This window comes from Ambystoma mexicanum, chromosome 8, assembly GCF_040938575.1.
Source record: "Ambystoma mexicanum isolate Mex_15411 chromosome 8, UKY_AmexF1_1, whole genome shotgun sequence".
Classification (NCBI taxonomy): domain Eukaryota; kingdom Metazoa; phylum Chordata; class Amphibia; order Caudata; family Ambystomatidae; genus Ambystoma; species Ambystoma mexicanum.
In genome coordinates, this window is record NC_090929.1 from 590,905,231 (window position 1) to 590,928,703 (window position 23,473).

General features: G+C 45.3%; 1 protein-coding gene across 2 annotated transcripts in view; it reads right to left on the reverse strand.

Annotated features, from left to right (window-relative positions):
* Positions 1-23,473, reverse strand: part of ACOT7 (acyl-CoA thioesterase 7) — a 1,725,032-nt gene that overhangs the window by 1,503,977 nt on the left and 197,582 nt on the right. For both annotated transcript variants that reach the window (XM_069610292.1, XM_069610291.1), the window contains exon 2: positions 11,837-11,954. In XM_069610292.1, coding sequence (XP_069466393.1) covers positions 11,837-11,954 — 118 coding nt within the window. The remainder of the gene's footprint in view (positions 1-11,836; positions 11,955-23,473) is intronic.

Here is a 23,473-nt window from a genome sequence, read left to right on the forward strand (position 1 = left end):
TTAAGGAAAACCAAATCCCAGCACATATCCCTATCACGGGCTAGCAAATATGAAATACTCCTCCAATGTTAGTTTAACCAGATGCCCGGTGCTGAACCCAGCATCCCTGCTTCCCACTCCACAGGATCTTCAACCACATCATACTGAACCCCATGATTGTGTTGCTATTACAGATTGCTTACTGACACCCCAAACTGACTTAACTGATGTTCCCATCCCCCTGAAGCATACCCGTTTTACTTGGGTCATGTTATCGAGTTCAGAATGGGAAATTGGTTGCAGTGTATGCAATATGTGAGCATGGTGAGGTGGTGGAGAGTGGGAAGTTACCTAGGTCACTTCTGTGCAGGTCACAGAGCTGTAACCACTCAGAAGGTTGTGCAAGTTAGCCACCCAATAGTATATTAATGTGTATGTGGAATGGAAGTATGCGTTTGGGGTAGCCCACAAATTTTGGCCAGGTCTGGAAAGAGGGGATTCTTGACAATGACAGGGTCCCATTTTAAGAACAGCCAATATGTAAAGCCACTCCTAGATGCCATCATGGTTCACAAAAAAACAGCCATAATTAAGTATGCCACTCATCAGCCTTTAGATGAGGACATTAGCTGCAGCAATGATTGCTGTTTCTAATTGGAAGATGGATATAATCTTCCTAGTAAAGTAATTTCTGATGCTTCCCCATTTAAGACCCTGAAAGATTTGGCACAAATGGAAGAAAATGCTGCCTCCAACGATCATGATAGCTGGACAAGAAAGGTCTGTCGATTACATGAAGAGTCTCTGTGGAGAGATGACCATGGTTGACTAGTGGCACAGAAATGTTATTGTCATATCTTGTTTGAGTGTACCGTGGGCCACTCATATGGGAAAGGCAGGTATGATTAAGTCATTCAATAGGTTCTGGTTTGCCCCAGAGTTCTCCAAAATGGTTCAAGAGTATTATAAGCGTGACATTATCTGCCTCCAAAACAATGTGGGGAAACCCATTCCTGATGCCCATTAAGCTCGACATCCCCCTTATGGCTCTTTTGGGGGTCTTTAGATTGATTGTCTTCAACTTCCCTTTCGATGTAACTGACAGTATCTCCTTGTGATTCTGGATGTGTTCTCTGGGTGTGTGAAGACATAACCCTGCTGAAGGTCAGTTTTGGTAACAGTGGTTAAGACATTGGTCTGAGATTTTGTGTGCAGGTTTGGTGTACATGTTAGTATTTACGGCAAACAGGGGTCGCACTCATATATAATGTGGTGAAGGACGCTTTTGACAACTCTGGATGTCCAACCTAATTTACATTATCAGCACAATCCCCAGTCCCTGTGGGCTGTAGAGAGGAGAATTGGCATCAACAAATGTAGATTAGCAAAGACCTGCCATGAAAAAGGGTTCAAGTTCCCCCCGTATTATTCAGGATGCAAAGCACTCCCAGCAGGAAAACAGGGCTCAGCCATAATGAAATATTATATGGGCTGTCTGTAAGGTTCCCTACAGTTCCACCTGTAAAATACAACAATGTAAGTTTGCACATAACTGATGATAAAATATTGGGGTATGCAAAGTTCTTAATTTCTCTGTTTTGTTCATCACCAGGTCAATGCAGCTCTGCCTAGAGAACCACTTGTGCCTGGCCACTCTCTGCAGTAAGGCGATTTAGTACTGTTGAAGATACACAAGAGGAAGACGGCATCGGCTGCATGCTGGAAGGTGTCTCATCTGTCTTTGTTGGTCTCAAGCTCTGCAGTAATGATCAGGGGCACCCTACGTGGGTCCTTGTGACACACTATAAACGGGCTTCTGCACCAGTTAGCTGGAAAACATGTTTGTTTTATGATCCCAGTTATATTGGTATCTCTCCTGGTTTCTAATGTCTCATATGCCTCTTCCTCTAAATTAATACAGAGTTGTAACCACTAGGCCAGTCTCCCTCAGCTCAGCCTGCCACATCAACCCAATGGCAACCATCCACCACACCAACTTACTTTTGCTTCCACTCGCCTCCATCTGCACTATCTCGCTGTTGTTGCCATGGAAATAAGAAAGGTGCTCATTCCCTTTTCTTTTTTCAATGATGGTTGCCACCTTTGTTTCTCCTGTTTGCATTGGAAATTGGGCACACGCAATAGGTGCAAGCCTATTACCCACAACAAAAATACTTCAACAGTTTTAACACCCCGGAGGGAGCCCCAGGGTGCAAATAGCAACCTCACTTCAATCAGTCCTACATTACATTCGGGGCTGGGGAGCATTATCGGCCCTGTACACCCCTGAACGCAGGGGTGATCGCTACATGATCTTATAAAATGGAACATCTAAGTAGAAAGGAGTTACTGGATGCTGAAGGAGGCATTATCAAAGTTTGCTCTTGTAGAAACATTTATGTATTTCTCCCCTTCGGTGCTGTCCAGCTTATTGCGTTTATGAAACACTATTAAATTCTAAATGCAGTTTACCAGCGGTACAATGGCACAAGCAGTATATTGTGCACCTACCTAGCCTGCTGGTACTGGGGTACACTGCGGGCACACACGGAGCATCCACCTCCAGAAACATTACTGGGGTGCAGCATATATTTTTTTTGGAGGGCCCATGTATGAGGATTTGCCTTCTGGTCTGGTCTCTTGGCACATCAGGACAGGAGCCCCCTCGAGATAGCTGCAGGAGCAGCTATCACATCATCCAGGTCACGGATCACGTTGTGAGACTTCGCTGACTTGAGAGCAGCTGCACACCATGCAAGGAAACCACGGTAGGCATCTGCCATGTCTGCACCACTCCCTCCCAGGGCCACCTTGGGCCAGGTCCTATATGCACACCGCCGCCATCCGCCACGTGGAGCTAACACAAATACGGAAAATGGCTGCTGCAACACTAGCAGAGCTTTGCTGACCAGGGTTGCTTAGCAACCATTAGATTTGTCCTTTTTCAACCACTGGCACAACCGGAAGGCGTGAGCCGGCACCTTGCCCCTAAGATACCGCCTACAAGGCTTAGCCTGTCTGTGCCTGTGCCCCAGTCGCCACAAGATCGCCATCAGGGCAGGAGCCCCCTCGAGATAGCTGTGGAGCAGCTATCACATCATCCAGGTCACCGAATCACGTTGTGAGACTTCACTGACGTGAGACAATGCTGCGAGAGCAGCTGCACACTGTGCGAGGAACCCACGGTAGGCATCTGCTGTTTCTGCCCCACTTCCTCCCAGGGCCACCTTGGGCCAGTTCCTATACGCACGCCGCTGCCATCTGCCACGTGGAGCCAACACAAATACCGAAAATGGCTACTGCAACACTAGCAGAGCTTTGTTGACCAGGGTTGCTTAGCAACCATTAGATTCATTCCTTTTTCAGCCTCTGGCACAAATGGAAGGCGCGAGCCGGCACTTTCCCCCCTAAGGCACCACCTATAAGACTTAGCCTATCTGTGCCTGTCTGTGCGTGGCCATCGGCCTTTGGCTGGGAGGATAGTCGCCTGTTATCATCCTCCACCACCACGACTGCTTTATCCTTGGACATTTCCACCCTAGCTACTGCCTATCATGCAGCATCTGACCGTAAGACTACGAGCATCTCTGCGACTTAAGTTATAATACCTGTTAGATACCTTAACAGCGGTAAAGTTTGCCATGTGTCTCCCTAAAAAGTTACGTGCACTGTGTCTACCTGCCACTAAGCCATATCGGCCCAGCCATTGTATTGCGTTTTTGCCTGTATGTCCGAACTAGCTAGTTCTCGTATTTGCCCATTCATTATGATTGCCTGCATCTGTGATTCAGCCCAACTGGCGCAGCCATTGTATTTAGTTTTTGCCTGTATGCCCTAACTTGCTAGTGCCCGTATTTGCCAATTCATTGTGATTGCCTGCATCTGTGATTCAGCCCAATTGGCTCAGCCATTGTATTGCGTTTTTGCCTGTATGTCCCAACTTGCTAGTGCCCGTATTTGCCCATTCATTGTGATTGCCTGCATCTGTGATTCAGCCCAACTGGCCCAGCCATTGTATTACGTTTTTGCCTGTATGCATTAATCTGCTAGTTCCTATACCTGCCCACTCTATGCAACTGGCCATCGACATGGCTCCAAACCCGCTCACCTGGCCATTCATACTGCCCTGCACACAAAGGATTCCTCCTACACCTTTCCTCCCTGCACTCATTATAGGTGTGCCTAACCCTGCCACCACAAAGGTCATCTCAGCACCAATCGCAGGCATTCCCTCACTTAAGTCAACACCAGGAGCTCAGGCTCATACGCTCCCTCCACCCCTACACTGAAGGAACCAAAGACTAGGATCCTGCTCCTTCCTTGTATCCTCCACTACTAACAAGCACCCAGTAAAACCTCTTCATTCGCCCTCTCCTACAACTACCTACAACTACCTCTACGCCTAGAACCCGAGACACAATCACCAAGCGTCCCACTGTCACAACCAAACCTAAATCTAGTAACAACTCTACCACTCAAATCCAACTTGCACTCATCAATGCAAGGTCCTTGCAAGCCCATGCCACAGAAATCCATGACCTTATCACTGACCTGGAGCTTGACATACTAGCCATCACAGAAACTTGGCTACACAAAGCCACCGGACCAGCCATTTGCCAATCCCTACCACCAGGCTACACTATCCTCCACCAGGATAGAACTACGCACAAGGGTGGGAGGGTCGCCCTTATTGTCAAAGAAACTCTGAAGGCCGGACAAATTAAGTCTGCCACTTCAGATAACTTTGGCGCTCTCTCTGTAAAAATCTCCTTCTCTCCTAATGACACCATGAGGATACATTTAGTCTACCATCCTCCAGGCCCCCTTCTTGACGCCCAAGCCAATCTCTTGCACCTCCTAGGCAGTAACCTCAAAACCAACACAAGAGCCATTCTCCTAGGAGACTTCAATCTTGGATTCAAGGACGCAAAAGACAAAAAAGGTAAAGCCTTTGCGAAGTCTCTCCTTGATTTGGGTTTTATTCAAAAAGTGGACAACCCAACCCACATCAAAGGACGCATACTGGACTGGCTAGTTGATCATAACTGTGGTGTTTACATCAGCTCTAACACCCCATGCCCATGGACTGACCACCATCTTCTGCATTTCCACATACCTACCAGAATAGTTGCCCAACAAAGCCCTCCTATGCCTGCCGCCATGGCTAGATCAAAAGAACTGCTCACCAAAGACAGAATTCTCTCCCTCCTACAAGTATCAGCATTTGCATTACCACTCTCCAACAACCCCACAGAACTGCCCGAGTTCTACAACGCCATTCTCAAAGAATCGGTAGACGCCATTAACCCACTAGAGAAAAAAAGAGCTAAAAGTATTAAACATGGCAACTCCTGGTACAGCCAGGACCTACTTGACTTAAAAGCACTCAAAAGGCAAGCCCTGAACAAATGGCATTCTTGCTCCTCTGCCTCCACTCGTGACACATACCTCACAATTGCCAAGCATCATAAAAATGCCATGCCGTAGCGAAAGCCGTTGCTTACAACCTCAGAATTGACAAAGTAAAATCCCAGTCCAAGGAATTGTTTGCCATTTTCAATGAACTGGTCGTCGTCCCCACTTCTACACATCAGATCGTGAAGGATGAGAAATGATGTAAGAACATCCAACATGCTATGTTAGACAAAATTAACCTACTCCAGGAGAAAATGAAGGCCAACTTCAACAACCTGCCCAAGGTTGCGCCCCTAACACACACTGGTTCTGAGCCTGATCCCTGTGCCCCCCCTGACTCAAAACCCCTGATACCCTTTGCCTTCAGGGAAGTAACCATACCAGAGGTCTTATTAATCATAACGCATATAAGACCGTCACTGTGTAAGGGCGACATCTGCCCCGCAATTATAATCAAGGACTGTGCTGTAGCATTAGCTCCCCTCATTAAAGCCTTTATTAATGCTTCGTTCACCTCTGGCACTGTACCCTCCTCCCTTAAGGAAGCATGGGTCTGGCCTTTGCTAAAAAAGCCCACACTGGACCCAGACTCCCCAAACAACTACAGGCCTATCACCACTGTGCCATTCTTGGTGGACATTCTAGATAAGGCTGCATATCTACAGATTCAATCCTACCTGGAAATGCACAACATCTTGGGGAAGAGGCAGTCTGGCTTTTGCCTTCGGCATGGCACAGAGTCAGCTCTGCTAGACTTCAAAAATCAGCTACTAGAAAACATGGACAAGGGCAAGTCTGAGCTTCTTCTGCTCCTCGATCTGTCGGCAGCATTCAACTTGGTTGACCACAAGATCCTAGGGAAACACCTCACAGACTCAGGCCCATTTCTCCCGCGAAGCCACCACTTGGTTAACAACCTTTCTGGAGGGCCGAACCATGAGGGTCTTCTCAGATCAGGCATCAGCCGCTCCATCCCCCATTGGTTGTGGAGTGCCACATGGCTTGTGCACATCCCCTACCCTCTATAACCTTTTCACCTTACCATTATTCAATGACCTAGAAGAATTCGGCATAACGTTCACCAATTATGCAGATGATACACAAATTCTTCTCCCCCTATCTGGTGACTATGGGCAGGTCCTCAAAACCCTACAGAAGACATATGCAATCATCCATATATATACTGAAGGGTAAATCCCCTACTCTGTGGAGGACTGGGGAAAGAATTCAACAAGAATCAACAAATAATGTCCCCACAGGGTATAAAATAATGGTGATGCGGTATACCCATTACCGATGCTCACCTCGTTTTCTCTAGCCTCGAAAAACAGACAATTTTTGCACAAGAATATTGCAAACAAGAATTACCACGGTCTGGATATATTGCTCCTTGATTCCAGGTGGTATCCTAGCAAGTCTAGTGCAAAACAATTTCAAAGAAAAGATCACTCTAGACTTGATATACTTACACCTAATTCCAGACGGTGTCCTGTCTATGTACGTTTAGCCTCTTGTTGGCATATGATCATGTCATTAATGTTATGAAAAGAACATTGCTTTAATTTTTACACTTGACTAAATGCAAAATCTTAACCATAAACGAAACAATATTTCTCGTTATTTTAATAGAAAACATAAGACAATCTTTTTGTACATGAGCCTCACTACCATTTTACAAAAGTTTTTCTTAAGACGGGCTCAATTTTAAATACATAACATATTTCAGTCAAATTAACAGCATCTGAATAAATCATGCACCATAAAAAACAATAATGATTGAGAACAAATGAACATTCCAGTTCCTATCCCAAGGTAAATGTAAAGGAAAAGAGACAAATCGTGAACAAAGTAATCAACACCTCAACTGGGAATAGAGAAATAAAGAACTGGAATGAACACCCAGAGCCAGTGAATAGTAAAACGCCATGTTCTAAAGAGTCTTGCTTGTGGCAAAATAAAATGTGTGCACATAGTCCAAAAAGTGAAAGGTAGTTGGATATGTGAATAGTTGAATTAAACAAGAAGAAGCCGTGTTGAAGGTTTGGCAGAGAGACAAATTGCATATAGAGTCCAGGTCATCTAAATAGAATCAGGCATAAGGAACTGTAGGAGTTAAAGGTGTAGGAACAGCACCAAATCTGAGTAATGTGCCCGGCACCAAGGGGGTAACTTTACCTCAAATGGGGTTATAAGAGAAGTGCCTGGAGCCAAAGCCCAGCAATACCAAATTGGAATCCTGTGGTGTCGGCTAGCTGGGGGATACTAGTGCGCAATATGCCCAATGTGGTGTGTGCACACTCCACTTGCCGAAAGGGAAACAAAAAATCAAACCACAGTATGTATGTTTCTCTCTAACTCCAGATTCCTAAATCCTGAATAGTAAACAATATACTGAAACGAAACAGTCAAGGTAGTAAAAGAAAGGCTGTACCTGGAGCTGTGGGCTAGGCTGGCCATAGAAGATTGCGTGTGCTCATATTTGCACGTGGCTAAAGAATCGCTGATTGCTCGTCTTTAATGGGTGCATCTGGAAATGGAGGGCAGCAAATGCCAGAATGGCATATTAAGGCAACATCCTCACTGTATGCTAACCTCGACTATAGTATGGGCTGTGGACGTTGGAGAGCAGCAGCAGCAAGTCCGTACTCACCCGATTCCTATGAGAAAAGAAAATTCAAGTCTCTGCTGTGGGGTGGGCGTACAAATCTTCCGGGATAGAAAAACGGCATATGCCGTCGTCGCGGAGTTCGCACAGTTTCACCAGTTAGACTGTGTGAGGCTGAAAGTCCTCATAATAATGATGTCCAAAGGTAAGTAACGCAACCCTGATCAGGTGGAATGCGCCCTGGTTACAAGCGTATTGATATAGAGTCATCGAGTTGTGTGACGTGCGGCTGAGTGTCCCCGTTGCTCACGTAATTCGAGACTGGTAATACAGCCCGAGTTGCCGAAAGTGCACCATTGTTGTGGTAGTGGCCAGAAGGGAGAATTGCACCCAGCATAGAGTTATTCCTCAGCGGTCAAATAGACCACTTAATTCGAATGGAAGAAGAAGTAACATCTGTGGGTATTGGACGTGTAGTCTGTATTGTAAATGCCTGGATAAAATAGTGCTGTTAAATCTAGGAGGCTTCTATGTGCACTGTGCAATCGTGTAGCTGATCAAAAAGAGGGAAAGATACCACATAAAATGAGCCTAGCCTAGTTTCATAATAGTAGATACCCTCTGGAATCAAAGGGAGTAGATGAGCTATCTAATGGCTCAACGAAGCTAGGAGAGAAAGTCAGAGCCAGCGCCTCTACCGTGTAATCGATAACAGAAGATGAGAGAACTCAAGCTGACTATGGCGTGTCCCAACTGCAGTAACAATTGGCAATGACATGTCCAATCTGATGTGCTGCAGTAATATGGCTAGTAGGCCATATGAACAATGAGAATAGAGAGGACGCTCATGGAGCCACATTGAATCAGATAGAACTCTGGATCCTTTCCCGAAAGCAGTGACCTAAAGAAAAGGTGACTGGAAACAAAGTAGATATGGAGTGGTAGGACTGTGCTCCGGGGTGGCCCCCAGCAAGGAAGGGACTAGACTTAGAAGGTACCCAAAATCAATATAAAAATTGATGAGAGGGAGTTTCTTCATTAAGTCCTCTCAATTTGTCAAGGGTTCGCAGACGATGAATCCATCTAGACTCTTATGCAATCATCCAGGAATGCATGGCAGCCAATGGTCTTTGTCTCAATGGGGATAAAACGGAAATCCCATTGGTAGACCCCAAGGAGACCTTGAACAAACTAGACAGCAAATACAGCAACTTCAGCATAGAGAACACTGTAATCACAGTCTCTGCTGCAGTAAAAACACTGGGAGTATACCTGGACTCCACTCTGTCTATGGATGAACAAGTTAGTTATATCTCATCATCAGCAGCACTCAGAACTAAAATCATTAATGCTGTAAACCCCACCTCTCCTCCAAAAACGGTCTCAATATTGCTAGAGATACCATAGGTGCAACATTGGATTACTGTAAATGTCCTCCTCCTAGGTACCGCCTCAAAAAACCTTAAATTACAAATCATGCAAAATAATGCTCTCAGAGCTGCTCTTAGTATCCCTAGGAGAGAGCATATCTCTCAGGCCAGACAAGAAGCCCACTGGCTCCCGATCAATGAAAGTATACTGTCCAAGGCACTCACCATACCACAAAGATGTATATCTCAGTCGGCACGCCCCTACTTAGCAGAACAAATACATCAAGTACAATCCCACAGACCTAAACGTGACCAATACTCACACCAACCTACAATCTCGGCCTTTAACAGAGCCAAAGCCGGGGGGTCCAGCTTTGAAGTGCTAGCACCAAAATCCTGGAACTCACAACCACTCAAACATTAAAAAAGAAACCTCTCTCATGGCTTTCAGAAAAGCGCTGAAAACCAAATTATTCAAGTAGACTGTACTTTCTCTGCTGTTCCCCTGTAACCATGTAACACCAATACTGTCTGAGCTATATTTATGTTGACATGTACCTAAGAGCTGTATCTATGTTAACTTGCACCTAAGTGAATATTCCATAACAGCGCCACGATGCCTGAGGGCAGCTCTGCGCTTTATAAATGGAAATAAATAAAATAGAAATAGGAGTAGGAGTAGTCCTTTTTTTCGAGCTCCCAAACTCAGGGAATATTGGCAGATACCCTCAGCAGCCGTTCAGCATGGGGAGGATCTAGGCAGCAGTGTGGCTGGCAGTGATGCAGATCTTATTCCAGCAGCTGGCCGTCCCCAATGTGCCCTGGGGATGGTTCAAGAGCAGAACTTGCCTTCTGCCTTGGACAACCTGTCTTCACATTACAACTGGAGGACTTTAGAAAGGACTAATCTCCCAACTGGGTCCTACCAATCTTTTTTCAAGGGCTGGGTTTAACCAGACAAAGGAGTAGGAGACCTCTTCTTCTAAAGACAAAAGCCCACAGGTGATTGAACTAAAGCAAGCCTGCTTTAGGAGTCCAATCCATGTCCTTTGAACAAATGGTCTTTGCCTTCGGACATCAGACCCAAAGTGCTTTATGCTAAAGGAAGTGGAGGGGAAGGGAAGGAAGAGAGAATGTAGAGAGAAACAAGATGGTGGAATATTTCCCCTGGCTGTGTGGCGCTACCCTGGTCTGCACTAATATTGCCCCCTTCCCTTGTAAATAGCCTCAACGGCCCTTTTGGTATGCAGCACCCTGGTGTGAGGCTAGTCCTTTTGTAATGGGTGTGCCCTTTGATTCCTGTTCCCAGGACAGCTTCCCTTGGAGTGGCTTTTTTCTTGAAGAGAGGTGTTACCCTACCTCACAAATGATCAAAGAGAGGCAACACCCATGGCTACTGTCTTGCAACAGTAGAGACAGCATGGTTGGGGGGAATACACATAATTAATTACACAGCTAAACTGGGTTCACAGGGCTGACACATGCAATTTCAAATTGATGTGGCTTGGATAATGATGAGGGATACTAGCCACCATACCTAAAACTCAAGTGTGGCTATTATTTACAGTTCAACGTGCCACCAGGATAGCAACTCTCATAGTTATGTAGCCTTTGGTAAAGAGGTCCATATCGTAAATACAGCCACTGTGCTGTAGTAACCTGTCTGTCACTGATGCGGTCAAGAGGGCATATGTGACCTGAACCTGCTCTGTCCTACTGGAGAGCAGGTGGTGCAAATTCAGGGACTTATTCAGCAAGGGCAAAAGTGTATACTTTGCTTTTGGCATGGAGCTTAGGAAATGGGAACTGGCCAGCAGGTTACTGTTTCTGAGATTGAATTGCCTGCACCATTGTATTCATTAATAACAATTAAAAAAGTCTGGGCTTATACGCCCTTGGCAGATGGTAACTCGTCACATCAGGCTTCAACCCTTGGACTATGCCAGGGAACCTGAATGCCCCCTGGTCCTGAGCAGAAAATGGGGAGAAAATGTACTGCCAATGAAAGTGATCTTGGTCCCTTCAGCTGTGTCCCCACAGTGACCCTACCCAGGCCCTGTTGGGGACCCCATTGTTTTATCCTCTCTCGCTCCCACCATGACCCTGGGCCGGCTAAGGTTGGCTTTTGAGCAGATGTCCTAAAGCAAATATACCTCGATTGGTTACCCATTAACTTCACCATGGAAGCCCTCTGCCCTCTGGCCATGCCACCATATGCTAAACGTCCTATAAAACTTTGAAAGGGCCACTATTTGGTGGGATCATTTTTGCCACCAATCTACTGCCCTTGCTTCAGCTAAGTTAAGAACTTGTAGGTGGGTAATTATCTCACTATAATGTCCACTCACAACTTCTACAATGCTTCAATAAAAAGTATAAGAAAAATTACGATGGTTCATACTTTGCTTCAACATCCTTTTACGTGTAATCTGTCTTCACCAATAGATTTTAGCAAAGCCATACTCACCCCAGCCTGACTGTTACAGTGACGAGTACTAATAATAGCACCAGCTTCTTCTATCATTTTCAAGATTGTTCCACCATGGACATTCCCTGCAATGTTAGCGTCATCAGGGCGCATTATGCTGTGATGATAAAAAGAGATCAAGTGTTAACAGAATTGATGCTATGATTTGCGTTACTGACAAATCGGTAAATGCGTTACTGACAAATCGGTAAAATGATAATCTATCTGGAGATGTCAAAACCATGTTTAGCACCCTTGGCGGGAGAAGCAACTAATCAGGTTGCTATGATCACAGGCTGAGTCGCACAATCTCGGCCCGCCTTCTGAGCAGCCAGATGACTTCTTTCCCTGCCTCACTATCTTCCCCCATCATTCCCCTCCTTTCCCCTCGGATGTTCGGTCCCTTCCCACCCCCCAGCACCACTTACTGATTTGTTTGAAGGTGGTGCTGCTCCATGACCCTGCTGGCCACCATGGAAATGGAAGAGGGGCTCCCTATGGATCTCCGCCTTTCAGATCCATGGTAGCCATCGTAGGTAAGTATTTTGTTTCAATGAACGAGATGCCGTGAAGTGTCCTGTTCATTCACACAAAATCAAAATACATTGCTGTTAGCACCCCAGGTTTCCAGATTTAAAACCTGCAGTTCTAATCGCAATAAGCATCCGTTAGAGGGGCTTCTCCAGCTGGTAGCAGCGCTGGGGCTGATGTTAAGGGTCTCGCTTTGCTCGAGCCTATAACTTGGACCCCATGCCATTACCAGCCGGTGAGGCCCCTTAGCTGCCCCCCGAACGGGTGCTTATTACATTCAAAGTTAGCTCAGTTGACAGACACAATTGAATCTTTCTAAACTGTGAACAAAATACAAAGGCTACATGTAGGGATAAGAGTACGCTTCAGTTTTCATTGTTGATTAATACATAGCTAGCTGCAAGTTGCCACACATTATTTGTGACACATTCAGACAATCCTGGCTTTTTAGTATACACAACTTTGCATGTTGTGTTTGCAGACTCGAACATCATTGTTATAGTTGGACTACAATTTCCAGAAAGTAAAAATGTAGTTGGGTCAAAGCTAGACCGAGCTTGAGATGAGAGACACGACGTGAGGCACCCTGGCAATTATGTGTTCCATGTAATTCTATAGGGAGTATTCCAGCAGTGCGGGAGGTAATGTGTGCTTGAATTCCTGTTCTGTTGGAACTGGGAAGGGAACGACAATTTATACTAGTTTGTACATTTCAATAGTATTTTCCAGTTTATGGTTAAATAGTGGGTTGGTTGTTCAACAGAAGCACAATATTGCTCTATTTAAAAAACTGAATAGAACACAGTTAACAGCCCCTGATAAATAATAAGGTTCAATTAAGGAGCACAATGCTCGAATCTATTGTGCCCATTGCAAGGTCTGATTTCAACATTGCAAGGTCTGATTTCAACATTCAACAAACTGATTTCAGTGTGCTCAATAAGCGATATTGAGCCTGAATGCATCTTGCCCATTTAGCAGTCCAAGCCCTAACTCCGTGATGCTCAGTTACCACTGCAAAATCCAATTGAAGACACATTCATAATTCCAAGATACTGCTGCAAGGAAAGATTCCATCATAGCAGGGACTGACTTCGTTAGGCCAGTAAACAGTGAAGGTTTTATATTCAGAATAACTATTTCTCACTGCATCTCCCGATACCATTAAGCATAGAAAGCACGGCAAGGCCTGATTTTATTATAACCAGTTTGCAGTTGTGCTGAGTTGCAAAAACTCACCATTTTCTGATGTGAGGGGGGAGAGCCACTAGGGACTGGTTTGGTCTGGCTGCTACGAGGTGTACCCCCCAATGGGTGGAAAGTATGGGTTCCCACAGGCTCGCCACCCCCACCGAGGCGTCTTATGACACCTAATTAGGTGTTACAGTTTAATCATTTCTAACACCCTGACAATGACAGTAAGGATTTCTACACAAACAGTAAGAGCTAGCTTTCAGGTGGCTTCGCCCAAGATTGCTTTACATCCCAGAAAGAAGTGGGAGCATAGCATTGCCACCACTCGCTCTGCTAAACCCAATGCAGACAGTAATAGATTGCTCCCCAAAACAACTGGGATAACATTGTGAGCTGCAAAAGCAAAGCCCATGCAAGGACGCAAGAAAGCTGCTCCTAAACTTCCAATCAGATGAAGTTGTATGAACGCAGACCTTGCAGTCAGGTGGAGCACACAGGAGCAGTGACACACGGTCTGGTGCACGTGGAACGCCACAGACGCCCGTGCAGGAATCAGAGTTCTTCAGAGATGGCGCCAACATTTCAAGTAACATTTATAGACACAGAAGGCACAGGTGGGGAAAATCTCCCAATAAACCAAAGTAAAACGAATAGATAATGGAGATTCAAATAACTGTTAGGGGAAGTACAAGTATGAGACAATTTAAAACCCTGAAACAAAACTACAATGGCCCAGCCAATCTAAAAGACCCAAACAAGTGCAAATTCCCCATTAGAACTATAAAAGAGGAGGAAAGAAAATACGTTTAGGAGGAAGCAGTTGCATTTACAAACTATTCCTGGAAACCCAGCGACTGCGCCACCTGGTCAGAGATAGCCAAAGCCATGGGCCACCGTCAGCAGCTCCTCTGGATAGAGCTAACTCATAGTTCCTACCTGCAAGAGGAAAGACTGCTTGAAGGAAGGGGGCTCTCGTAGATGGTCCTGTGTCAAGGAAAAGAAAAATGGAGGTGCAGAGCTTCTATTAATAAGAATGGGCCGTGGCAGGTTGGTGACACTATTGTGGCTGTTTTAAAAGGACCCTGAATGTGCTTGAAGGGAAAAATCTACTATGAATGTAGGAACAACCCTGCATCAGTGGGTTTAAGTTGCTGGTAACGGCCCACCCACCCGAGACTCAGTGAGAGATTAGTGCTGTTACCTTGCTATGCACCCCTTACAATGGGGTGATTGCTATTTGTACTATGGGGCTCCATCCGGTGTGCAAAGTTATTTTTTTTTCTTTTTCATGGGAGTCGGGCTCCACACGTGTTGGGTGAGCCCAATCACCCATGAAAAGGAAGAAAAAAACAAGATGGCACCCACCATATTAAATAGAAAAGCGGCTGATCCCATTTTCAATTTCTATGGTGGCTGCCGAGGACGGAGCACTGCGATCAGAGCAGAAAGCAGGTAACCTGGGAGAGAGAAGTTGGGGTAGTTTGCAGGAATATCATGGGGGGGGGGCTGGAGGAGGGTGGAGTCGTCAGGAGGCAACAGGAATCTTGACACATTAAGATACTTCCTGATCATTTGTATTGTATCCTTTAGATCCAATAGGCAAGTTTGCTTCAACCCCTTCCCTAAAAAGCTATTCAATAGAAAGTATTAATTTGAACCAGATCCATAAGGTGTCACCTATGTCGCTGTTCAGCCTTACCACACATTCTATTTTGCCCAGCTATACTGCAAGGACCGATTTCATTACCCCAGCTTCGCACTTCAATGCATGATTCCATCATTCCCTATTAGCAAGCCAAGGCCTGATTGCATCATGAGAAAATGTAATGCCAGATTATTTCTTGTCAAGTTACCAGTCAGAAATTCTATTATGTCTGGTGAACCCTGCAACATCATTATGATGGCTCTGTACTATACAATTTGATTTCATTATGCCAAGATGGAAAATAAATACCATTATAACCATTTACCACGAAAAGGCCAGGTTTTATTATGCCCAGTTAACACTGCAATGCCAGATTCCAAAATGTTCAGTGCCTGAATCCATTGTGCCAAGTTAGATTTGCAACGCTTGGTTTCAGCATGTATAATTAGCCTTGTAAGACCCAATGCCTTTGGTCCACTATTCAGCTATATTAGGGGAATTATGCTTCCATGTATTTTTTTGTTTTATTTTAATGTTTAAAGTGCAGACCTAGCTCGAGAGCAGTGCAGAACTGTACAGGGTGTGGTTAGCCAGGGTTTTTGCTAGAATCTTTTAACAGTAAGCAGTACTGTGAGTTGCAGTCTGTGCATCCATTGGGATTAGTCAGGTGTTGTTGAAAAAAGCTACGTTTTGAGATATTTGCGAAACCGGAGAATCGTGGTGGCATTCAGAGCCAAAATGGGGATCGAGTTCTAGAGGGTAGGTGTGTGACAAGAGAAGGATTGTGTGTGGGTCCTCTCATTGTGAACGAGTTGTGATTTGAGCCAGATGGTTGATTTGCTGCGAGAGGAGTGTGTGCCACCAGATATGTGAAGTTAGCTGCCAGGTATGCCAGTCGCCTACTTCGTGACTGCTTTGTAGATAATAAGGCAGTCTTGAACAGTATCCTGGCCTGGATAGGGAGCCAATGCACTTTGCATAGGATGGGCATGATGCATTCAAATTTCTTCTCACTCATTATAAGATGTGCTGTAGCATGGTAGACTTCTTTTAGGGGCCTGGGATCCCCATCAGGAGGGCATTTCTCCCATCAAGGTGCAAGACCACAAGCACCTGCACTAGAGTCCGGATGTCCTGTGGAGGGATGAAGAGTTTGATTTTGCAAAGGGTGGCTATTTGGAGCCAGGCTATTTGGGCCTTCTTGGCTATGTTTTTCTGGAAGTACAGGCTGCTGTCAACTGTCAATGGTGAAGCCTAAAGATTTATCTGAATCTGAGTGCTGCAAATCAAATCCTTCTAGGGCATATCATTGCGTCATTGCTGGACAAGTTGTTGTTTAGCATGGGAACTGATGAGGATGATTTTGGACTTGAATGGGTTACGTTTGATGTAGGCACTAAACATCCAAGACTGGATGATGGTTAGGTAATCGTAGAAACGACTGATGGCCTGTGGGCTTTTTTCTGATGTACAACTGAGTATTGTCCATGTGTTGGTGGATGGCTATATAAGGATCTTTTAGGAGTGTGCCCAGAAGCTTTATTTAAAGTATAAAAAGGATGTGCAAGAGGATGGAGCCATGGGAGACTCTGCAGAAGACTGAGAGTCAGTTAGAATGCAACATGTTCATCTGGACGGCCTGGTGTCTTCCTGATAGGCAGAAGGAAAACCAATTCAGGATGGCACCTTTACTCCATCCACGTATGCCAATTGAAACTAAAATGCCCAGTTTACCCTATAATCAAAGACAAACCATGAGGGCCTAGGCCTGTGAAAAAGAAGGCCATTTGGCTCGACACTAGGCCGCCGTCCAAGTACCATAGGCACTGGATATTTATGTATTGGTATATTAGTTGTGCCCCTAATGTTATAGATAGAAGCTTGAGGACACACTAGCTCGGGGATTATCTTCCGGACATTTTAGCGGAAGAACAAGTGATGCTGGCTCACTGAAAACCTAGGGCAATCTATAACCTTTTAGAGGAAGCAGGCAAACTACATTAGCTTTATTGGACTTGGGTATTAGTAAATCTGCTATTAGATTGGATCCGGTATATCCTGAGGAGATGACCGGAAACTAATGTGTCCCCATTACCTGTGTTCATGGGGACCACGAAGTATACCTCAAGGTCAAAGTTCAATTAAACATTGCAGAAAAACAAATCCAGATCGAGGTTTACAAGAACCACAACTACTTGAGACTGACCTACTGGATTTTGACAATTGGTCCCATGAAAATGAAGAGAGAAAAACACAAGTCAAGGATAAAAAGTGAAATCCCTCGAGCTGATGACAAAATGATGGATTAACAACAGAGGGAAGTTGGAAGTGACCCTGAGACTTTCTGGATATAGCTCATGCAATCCTCCGACCACTTATGCTAACTCCATGTGCCAAAAACTCTTTGGTAGTTTAAAACATTCGTACAGAATATGTGAAGTAGTCCTGGGACTGCCCTTTAAGGTGGGGGTGGTTGGGGTAGGCAAGGGCGCTTGGTGCTGCTACCTGCAATGTGATGCTGGGTCCAGGGCTGGTATGAGGAAAATCCCCTAGCTACCCTCCCCACAGCATGGGCACAGGTAGGAGGTAGGGGATTGTAACATATACAGTCCATAAAGCTCTGGCCCTTTAAGAAACCATATGCAAAATGTTTCACTGAACACTATGTGAGAAATCAGAAGGTATCTCACCCGCTAGTCCCCGGGGATTTGTCAGCCAGGTGGCCAGGACATGGACATCGCTTTTCGATCCAGTTCCTGGGGGTGGACCAGTGTGGCAGGATCACCTGAGTTAGGGGTCCTCGGGGAGTGGGAGTGGGACACCGGATGGAGAGATGCGGAATTGCCTTCCCTGTAACACCTTTACTCCATCCTATCAGATAGGATACTTAGGAAGTCAACCCCCTCACCCCCTTTTCCCAACATGAACACTTTCTCATTGATAGTTTGCTACGAGAGAAAGCAGACTAACACCCGAGCCGTATACTTGACATGCCCCAATACAATGGTCAGGCAGGGTCAGGCAGTTACTGACCATTACACACACATGACTTCAATTGTACTTCTCCACACAGATAAAAGGCGGAGCACGAGAGCACGCTCTGAGCAAGGCAAAGCACACAAGGAAACAGCAGTTCCAAGATGGTATTTTAATATTAGGCGAAAGATGGCGAAACAGAAGGGGATCACAAGGTGGGATGTGCCCTTGACCTTTTCAATGAGGAACCATTAAATTCATGAACCCTCGAGAACAGAAAGCGTAAAACCAGGAAACAAGGCTGAAGAATCCTGCATTGTGTGTCTTAGGTACCAGGGGCCCTCCCGCATCGATAGTCGAGGCGGTGAGAATCACTTGCTGCTGTGGTACTGTCCTTGGCTCCTACAACAAAGCAGCGCCAGTGAAGTCAGCACAGCCGGTGAGTTGGGGAGACGGACACCAGACCGGTCTGTGTTGAAGCTAAGGTTGCAGGCGGCAACATTGTATAGTGAACGCGGAAGCGAACAGTGCATGAAGCGTATGTGATAATCAACACGAGTAAAATTGAACAACAGTTGAATGATTGAACTTTGAAGCCAAGATACGATACCTTAGACTGAGTGGTCCGGCACCACGTGCGTGCTCATTCAAAAGTATCTGTAAGGTACCCAATTGAAAGGTGGCAAAAGCGAATGAGTGTCAAAGAATTGCAAGTTGAAGTGGTCCTGCAACGTGTCAAGCAAAATCCCACGCACAATCGAAAGTCTTCGATGTTAATAGCGTAAAGAAAGTTGATGACAACATAAATTATGAAGTTGGTCTGAGACCGGTGGAGGGAGATCAGCTGAGAGCTTTTGGTTAAAGCAAGCATGTGCTAAAGTTAAATTGAAATTGGTCCAAGCCTGGCAGAGGGAGACTAATTGAACATTGTGTTGATGAGGATCTGAACCCGGCTGAGGGGGATCCAGGGTAAACCATGAATCATCTGAGAAATTTGATGCATGAAAATCCTACAAGCATTGGGTTAAGAGGATCTGAGCCCGGCTGAGGGGGATCCAAGGTGAAAAGTGGATCGCCTGAGAAATTCAGTACTTGTGAAATCCTAAGAGGAAAATAGCTTATTGTTTGTTTGTCGCATCAGGCCCTCTGAAAGAAGAGGCTTTGAAAGGCAAAGAGACTTGGGCACGGAAGGCCCTAATGCTAATGATTGAACTGTATCCTCGTGCTAGAGAAGCCAGAGACTGTGCTAAGCTCGAGTGTACCGCCTTGTCCCGTGCTGAAAACGTGCCGAAGGGAGGCCAACGGCCTGAACATCCTGAGATATCATTTTGTGAACACTACTTTCTTTTTTATAAACACTGTTTCCCACACTATTTGTATTTAGAGGTAAGGATTGGCAATAGGTTTTTTAGTATAGGCCCTTTTATTTTTACAAGACACCACTAGGACTGCGTTATTATTATTTGATGGTCGTAGCTTGCTCCCATCTGTAAATTTAGGGTAAAATAGGCATTTTTCAAACCCTTTTTGAAGTTCAATAAACACCCTTGAACTTTGGTCACTTATGTCTGTCTTATAATTGATACTATGCCTTCCTATTGATACTATGCCTTCCTTACAACTATCACAGTCATATAGTCCACAAACCCTTAAACACAAGACCTGTGGTTCGCGCAATGTTCATAAAGTACGGAAATACTCACTCCTACAGTTAACACAGAGGCACATCTCAGCAACTGGGGCAAGCAAAAAAAAGGAAACGCAAGAAGGTCCATAACATGGGGGTTTTGAGTGAGAGTAGGAATTTGTTTGGGGTGAGTTGGTGAATGGACAGAGGAGAGGAGAGGAGGGGAAGGGAGAGGAGGGGAGGGGAGAGGAGAGGAGAGGAGGGGAGGGGAGAGGAGGGGAGGGAGGGAGGTTGGGAAGAGGAGGGCACAGGAAGAATGGAGGAACATCAGTAGCTAGAAGGATGAGGTTGGAAAACAGAGTGCAGATGATGAGTGGAGGAACATCAGTATAGAGGAGGAGGAGGAGGAGGATGGGAAATGGAGTGCTACTGAAGAATGGATGAATATCAGTACAGAAAATGAGGCGGTTGGAAAGAGGAGCATAAAGAAGGAGTGCAGGTATATTAAAGGAGGTGAGAAGAAGATTCTAGAGGGGACATGAGGTTAATTAAGAAGGAGGTGTGAGAGATTGAAGAGAAGAGGAACATCAAGGAGGAGGTGGGAGTGAGCAAAGAGGAGGAGAGGTGCAACTTAAGTTAGAAGACTAAGCGACAAGGAGAGTAGGTAGGAGAGTAGGTTAAACCAGGATCCAGAACATCATTTGGAGAAAGAGAAGACTGTGCCCAAAAGGGGTGAAACAGGGCAGGCAAATGTACGTGTGATGAGGAATTGAGGAGGTGCAGGAGAAGATTTGGAGATCAATGAAGTAGAACAGGAACTAAAAGAAGTCCCATTGACCAAGGCACATGGCGGGGAATCATAGAGGAGGGAGAGAGTGGGCTTGTGGGTCACGTTTGCAGGACCCTATGGCAGGGAGTAGGTCACTGCCTGAGTCAAACCACCAGTAGAAGCTCTGAGGTGGCTCTTGCCTGATGGAAGCAATTGGGCCTTTCAGTAAGATTGCATAAAGCAGTGTTGTACAGCTATGCTTTGGGGCCTGCAGGAAGGAGAAGAGAACCCATTTCTTACTGTGTACAGTTGTGATTTCCCACTTACATTTCGTGACAGGGGATACCTAGAAATGTTCTTCATATTCTTCAATGCAACTGGCCATATGTCCAGTTTAACCTGTTTGAAGTGTGTGGTTTGTACGGTTTACTGCAACTTTCCATCCTGTCCCGTGCAATGTTTGGCGAATAACACCATAATGACCTGTATAGGCCTGCAAACTAGCTTTTCTCCCACATGATGCTCTTATTGGTGAAATGTTACAGTGGGTCAGTACATTTAATAATCTAAATTGTATACATTTAAACAAAACATATGGTGCCAAGTGTTTCTGCCATATTTCTGCATTTCAAACTTAACAGAAGTGTGAACTCTACTTGTGGCAGCACTTAGCATTCAAACACCATTACATAAATACCAATAACAAAATACATTTTTTTTTAAGTAATCAGTAGTAAGACTTGTGTGGGGCTCTAAAACGAATACAATAATTAAACTTAGTCTAAATTACCCAATCTTTGGTAAGGAGATTTCATTCTAGAATAGGTGCCGATATAACAAAAGTGTCATCAATTAAGGTATGATTGGTGAACTGTACAATGGTAGAGGAAAAAACTTTGACCAGAGAATACTCTGACTTCATAATTCATAAAAAGTCACAAAGACCCTTTAACGTACCCTCAACATTAGGAAATATTCATCTTTCTGCAACATTAGATAAGATGCGAACATTTTCGGGCAAATTCTTAAAAACAGAATACGAATATAAAAAGTGCACAGGGTGTGCTTTTTTTATTTGAATTAGTTTGAGAAATATGCAGGTCCTCATTTGATCAAAGGTGACCTGCGCCTTTTAGGGGGTTAGGCAGCAGCGCAAATGAAGCGCCAGCCAGGCCCTTGGCATACGCGCGACTGTGTAACAGACTCATAGCACGAGCACATTTTGCAGTGATTGGTTTTAATAGGGCCGTCATTATGAAATGCACGAGAGTAAAAGCATTTCTATTCCTGTTTGAGGGATAGAAATGCAATTGGTATCAAGCACTGCTGTTATGGGGTAATGTATTTGCTGTGTGCACATTTGAAAGTGCATTGTGTTTCTGAATACAGTGTGCATTAAAAGGCAAAGAAACACCCCCCAATTTGTACAGCAATACATGTTTTGAAAATCTGCATCTTTGGAAAACTCTTTGAGGTCCCGATTCTGAGCTTCTGAGAAAAGTAGTGAAGATGCTGACATTCTCCACTTTGGTTTCCAGCACCATCATTCTGAGGTGGGATGAAGAATTGGAGGAGAGATATGCTTTCCAGCAGCAAAAGCTGCTAAAATCAATCATTTTAATAGCGACATGTGCAACAGTCGCACTGTGCACACTTCTCAAAAGACTGGCCGTTTTCTAATTTGCAAAAGTGTCCTTGAGCTTTCAGTAAACTAGGAAAGGGGTGCTGCGGTCTAGGTAATGCTATTTTTACAAAGGGGAAACTGTGTGCAGTATCTCACACGCACAGAAATGACTCTAGTCGACCTGTATGATACGAACTGCAACTCGCAATTAGATATCAGCCTCGTCTGTATAGCACTCATCTCAATGGAACATAGCCTTATCCCTCCCGGGGCACGGACACCCACAGACACCTGCAACAATTCACTTCGAGACCTCATAACACACATCAACTCTGCCACTAGAACGAAGCTGAATGCCATGAAAAGAATTCGAGCCAGATGCGCACATAATCAGTCTCCTCGACTCGCATACTCTCCCGCGAGCCTACTATAGCACCTTTCTACTAGCCACATCTCCATGGGTCGCTAGCAGGGACATTGCCGGCCCTACCTACCTCGTACGGGATAAAATGCACACATGCATTGTAAAATCATCCTTACATTTCTCACACCTCAGACTTCGGTCCCCCAAGGGCATTCAGCCGCTGCGTTTTGAGGCCATACCAATGGGATTAGGTGCTACACAAAGGCCATATACCATAACTTGTAATGGTGAAGATATTCCCCTTCTATGTTTTGCAATAACGCATACAACCACACCAGCCACACTCAATTTTCCATCCCAACTTACACTTCCAAACCTCTCACTGTGTCAGGAATGTGCATAATAACTAGCACTTTCACACTGGCTGTTCACTACTCAAACTCCCCAGTCCCTGCCTTACTGCCAAACCGACTCCCAACTGATACCTTACACGCTCCGGTTCCTCTTGCACTCTCCAGCCCTTTCTTCTTTCTCTGTATCTCTTTTCCTCAGTCTCCACATTGTTCCCCCAATCTCCCACTCCATCTGTATCTCATTTCCTTTCTCCCAGTCTTTTTCGCTCTCCCTCACATTCTCTCACTCTGCTGCTTGCTGCCCACCTCCCTCTTTGGCCCACCTCACCCTGGCTTGGCTTTTGCTTGTTTCTCCCTCTCTGACCCACCCCTTTCTCTTTGGCCCCTTGACTATTGCTCCCTCCTTTGCCCACTGCTCCCACTCTGGCCCACTGCAACAATTCTGGCCCCTGGACCACTGCTCACACTTGGGCCTCTTGCTGACCACTAACACTCTAACCTCTTGCCTATCGCTCCCTCTCTCTAGCCCACTGTTCACTCTCCCTTCATTTCCC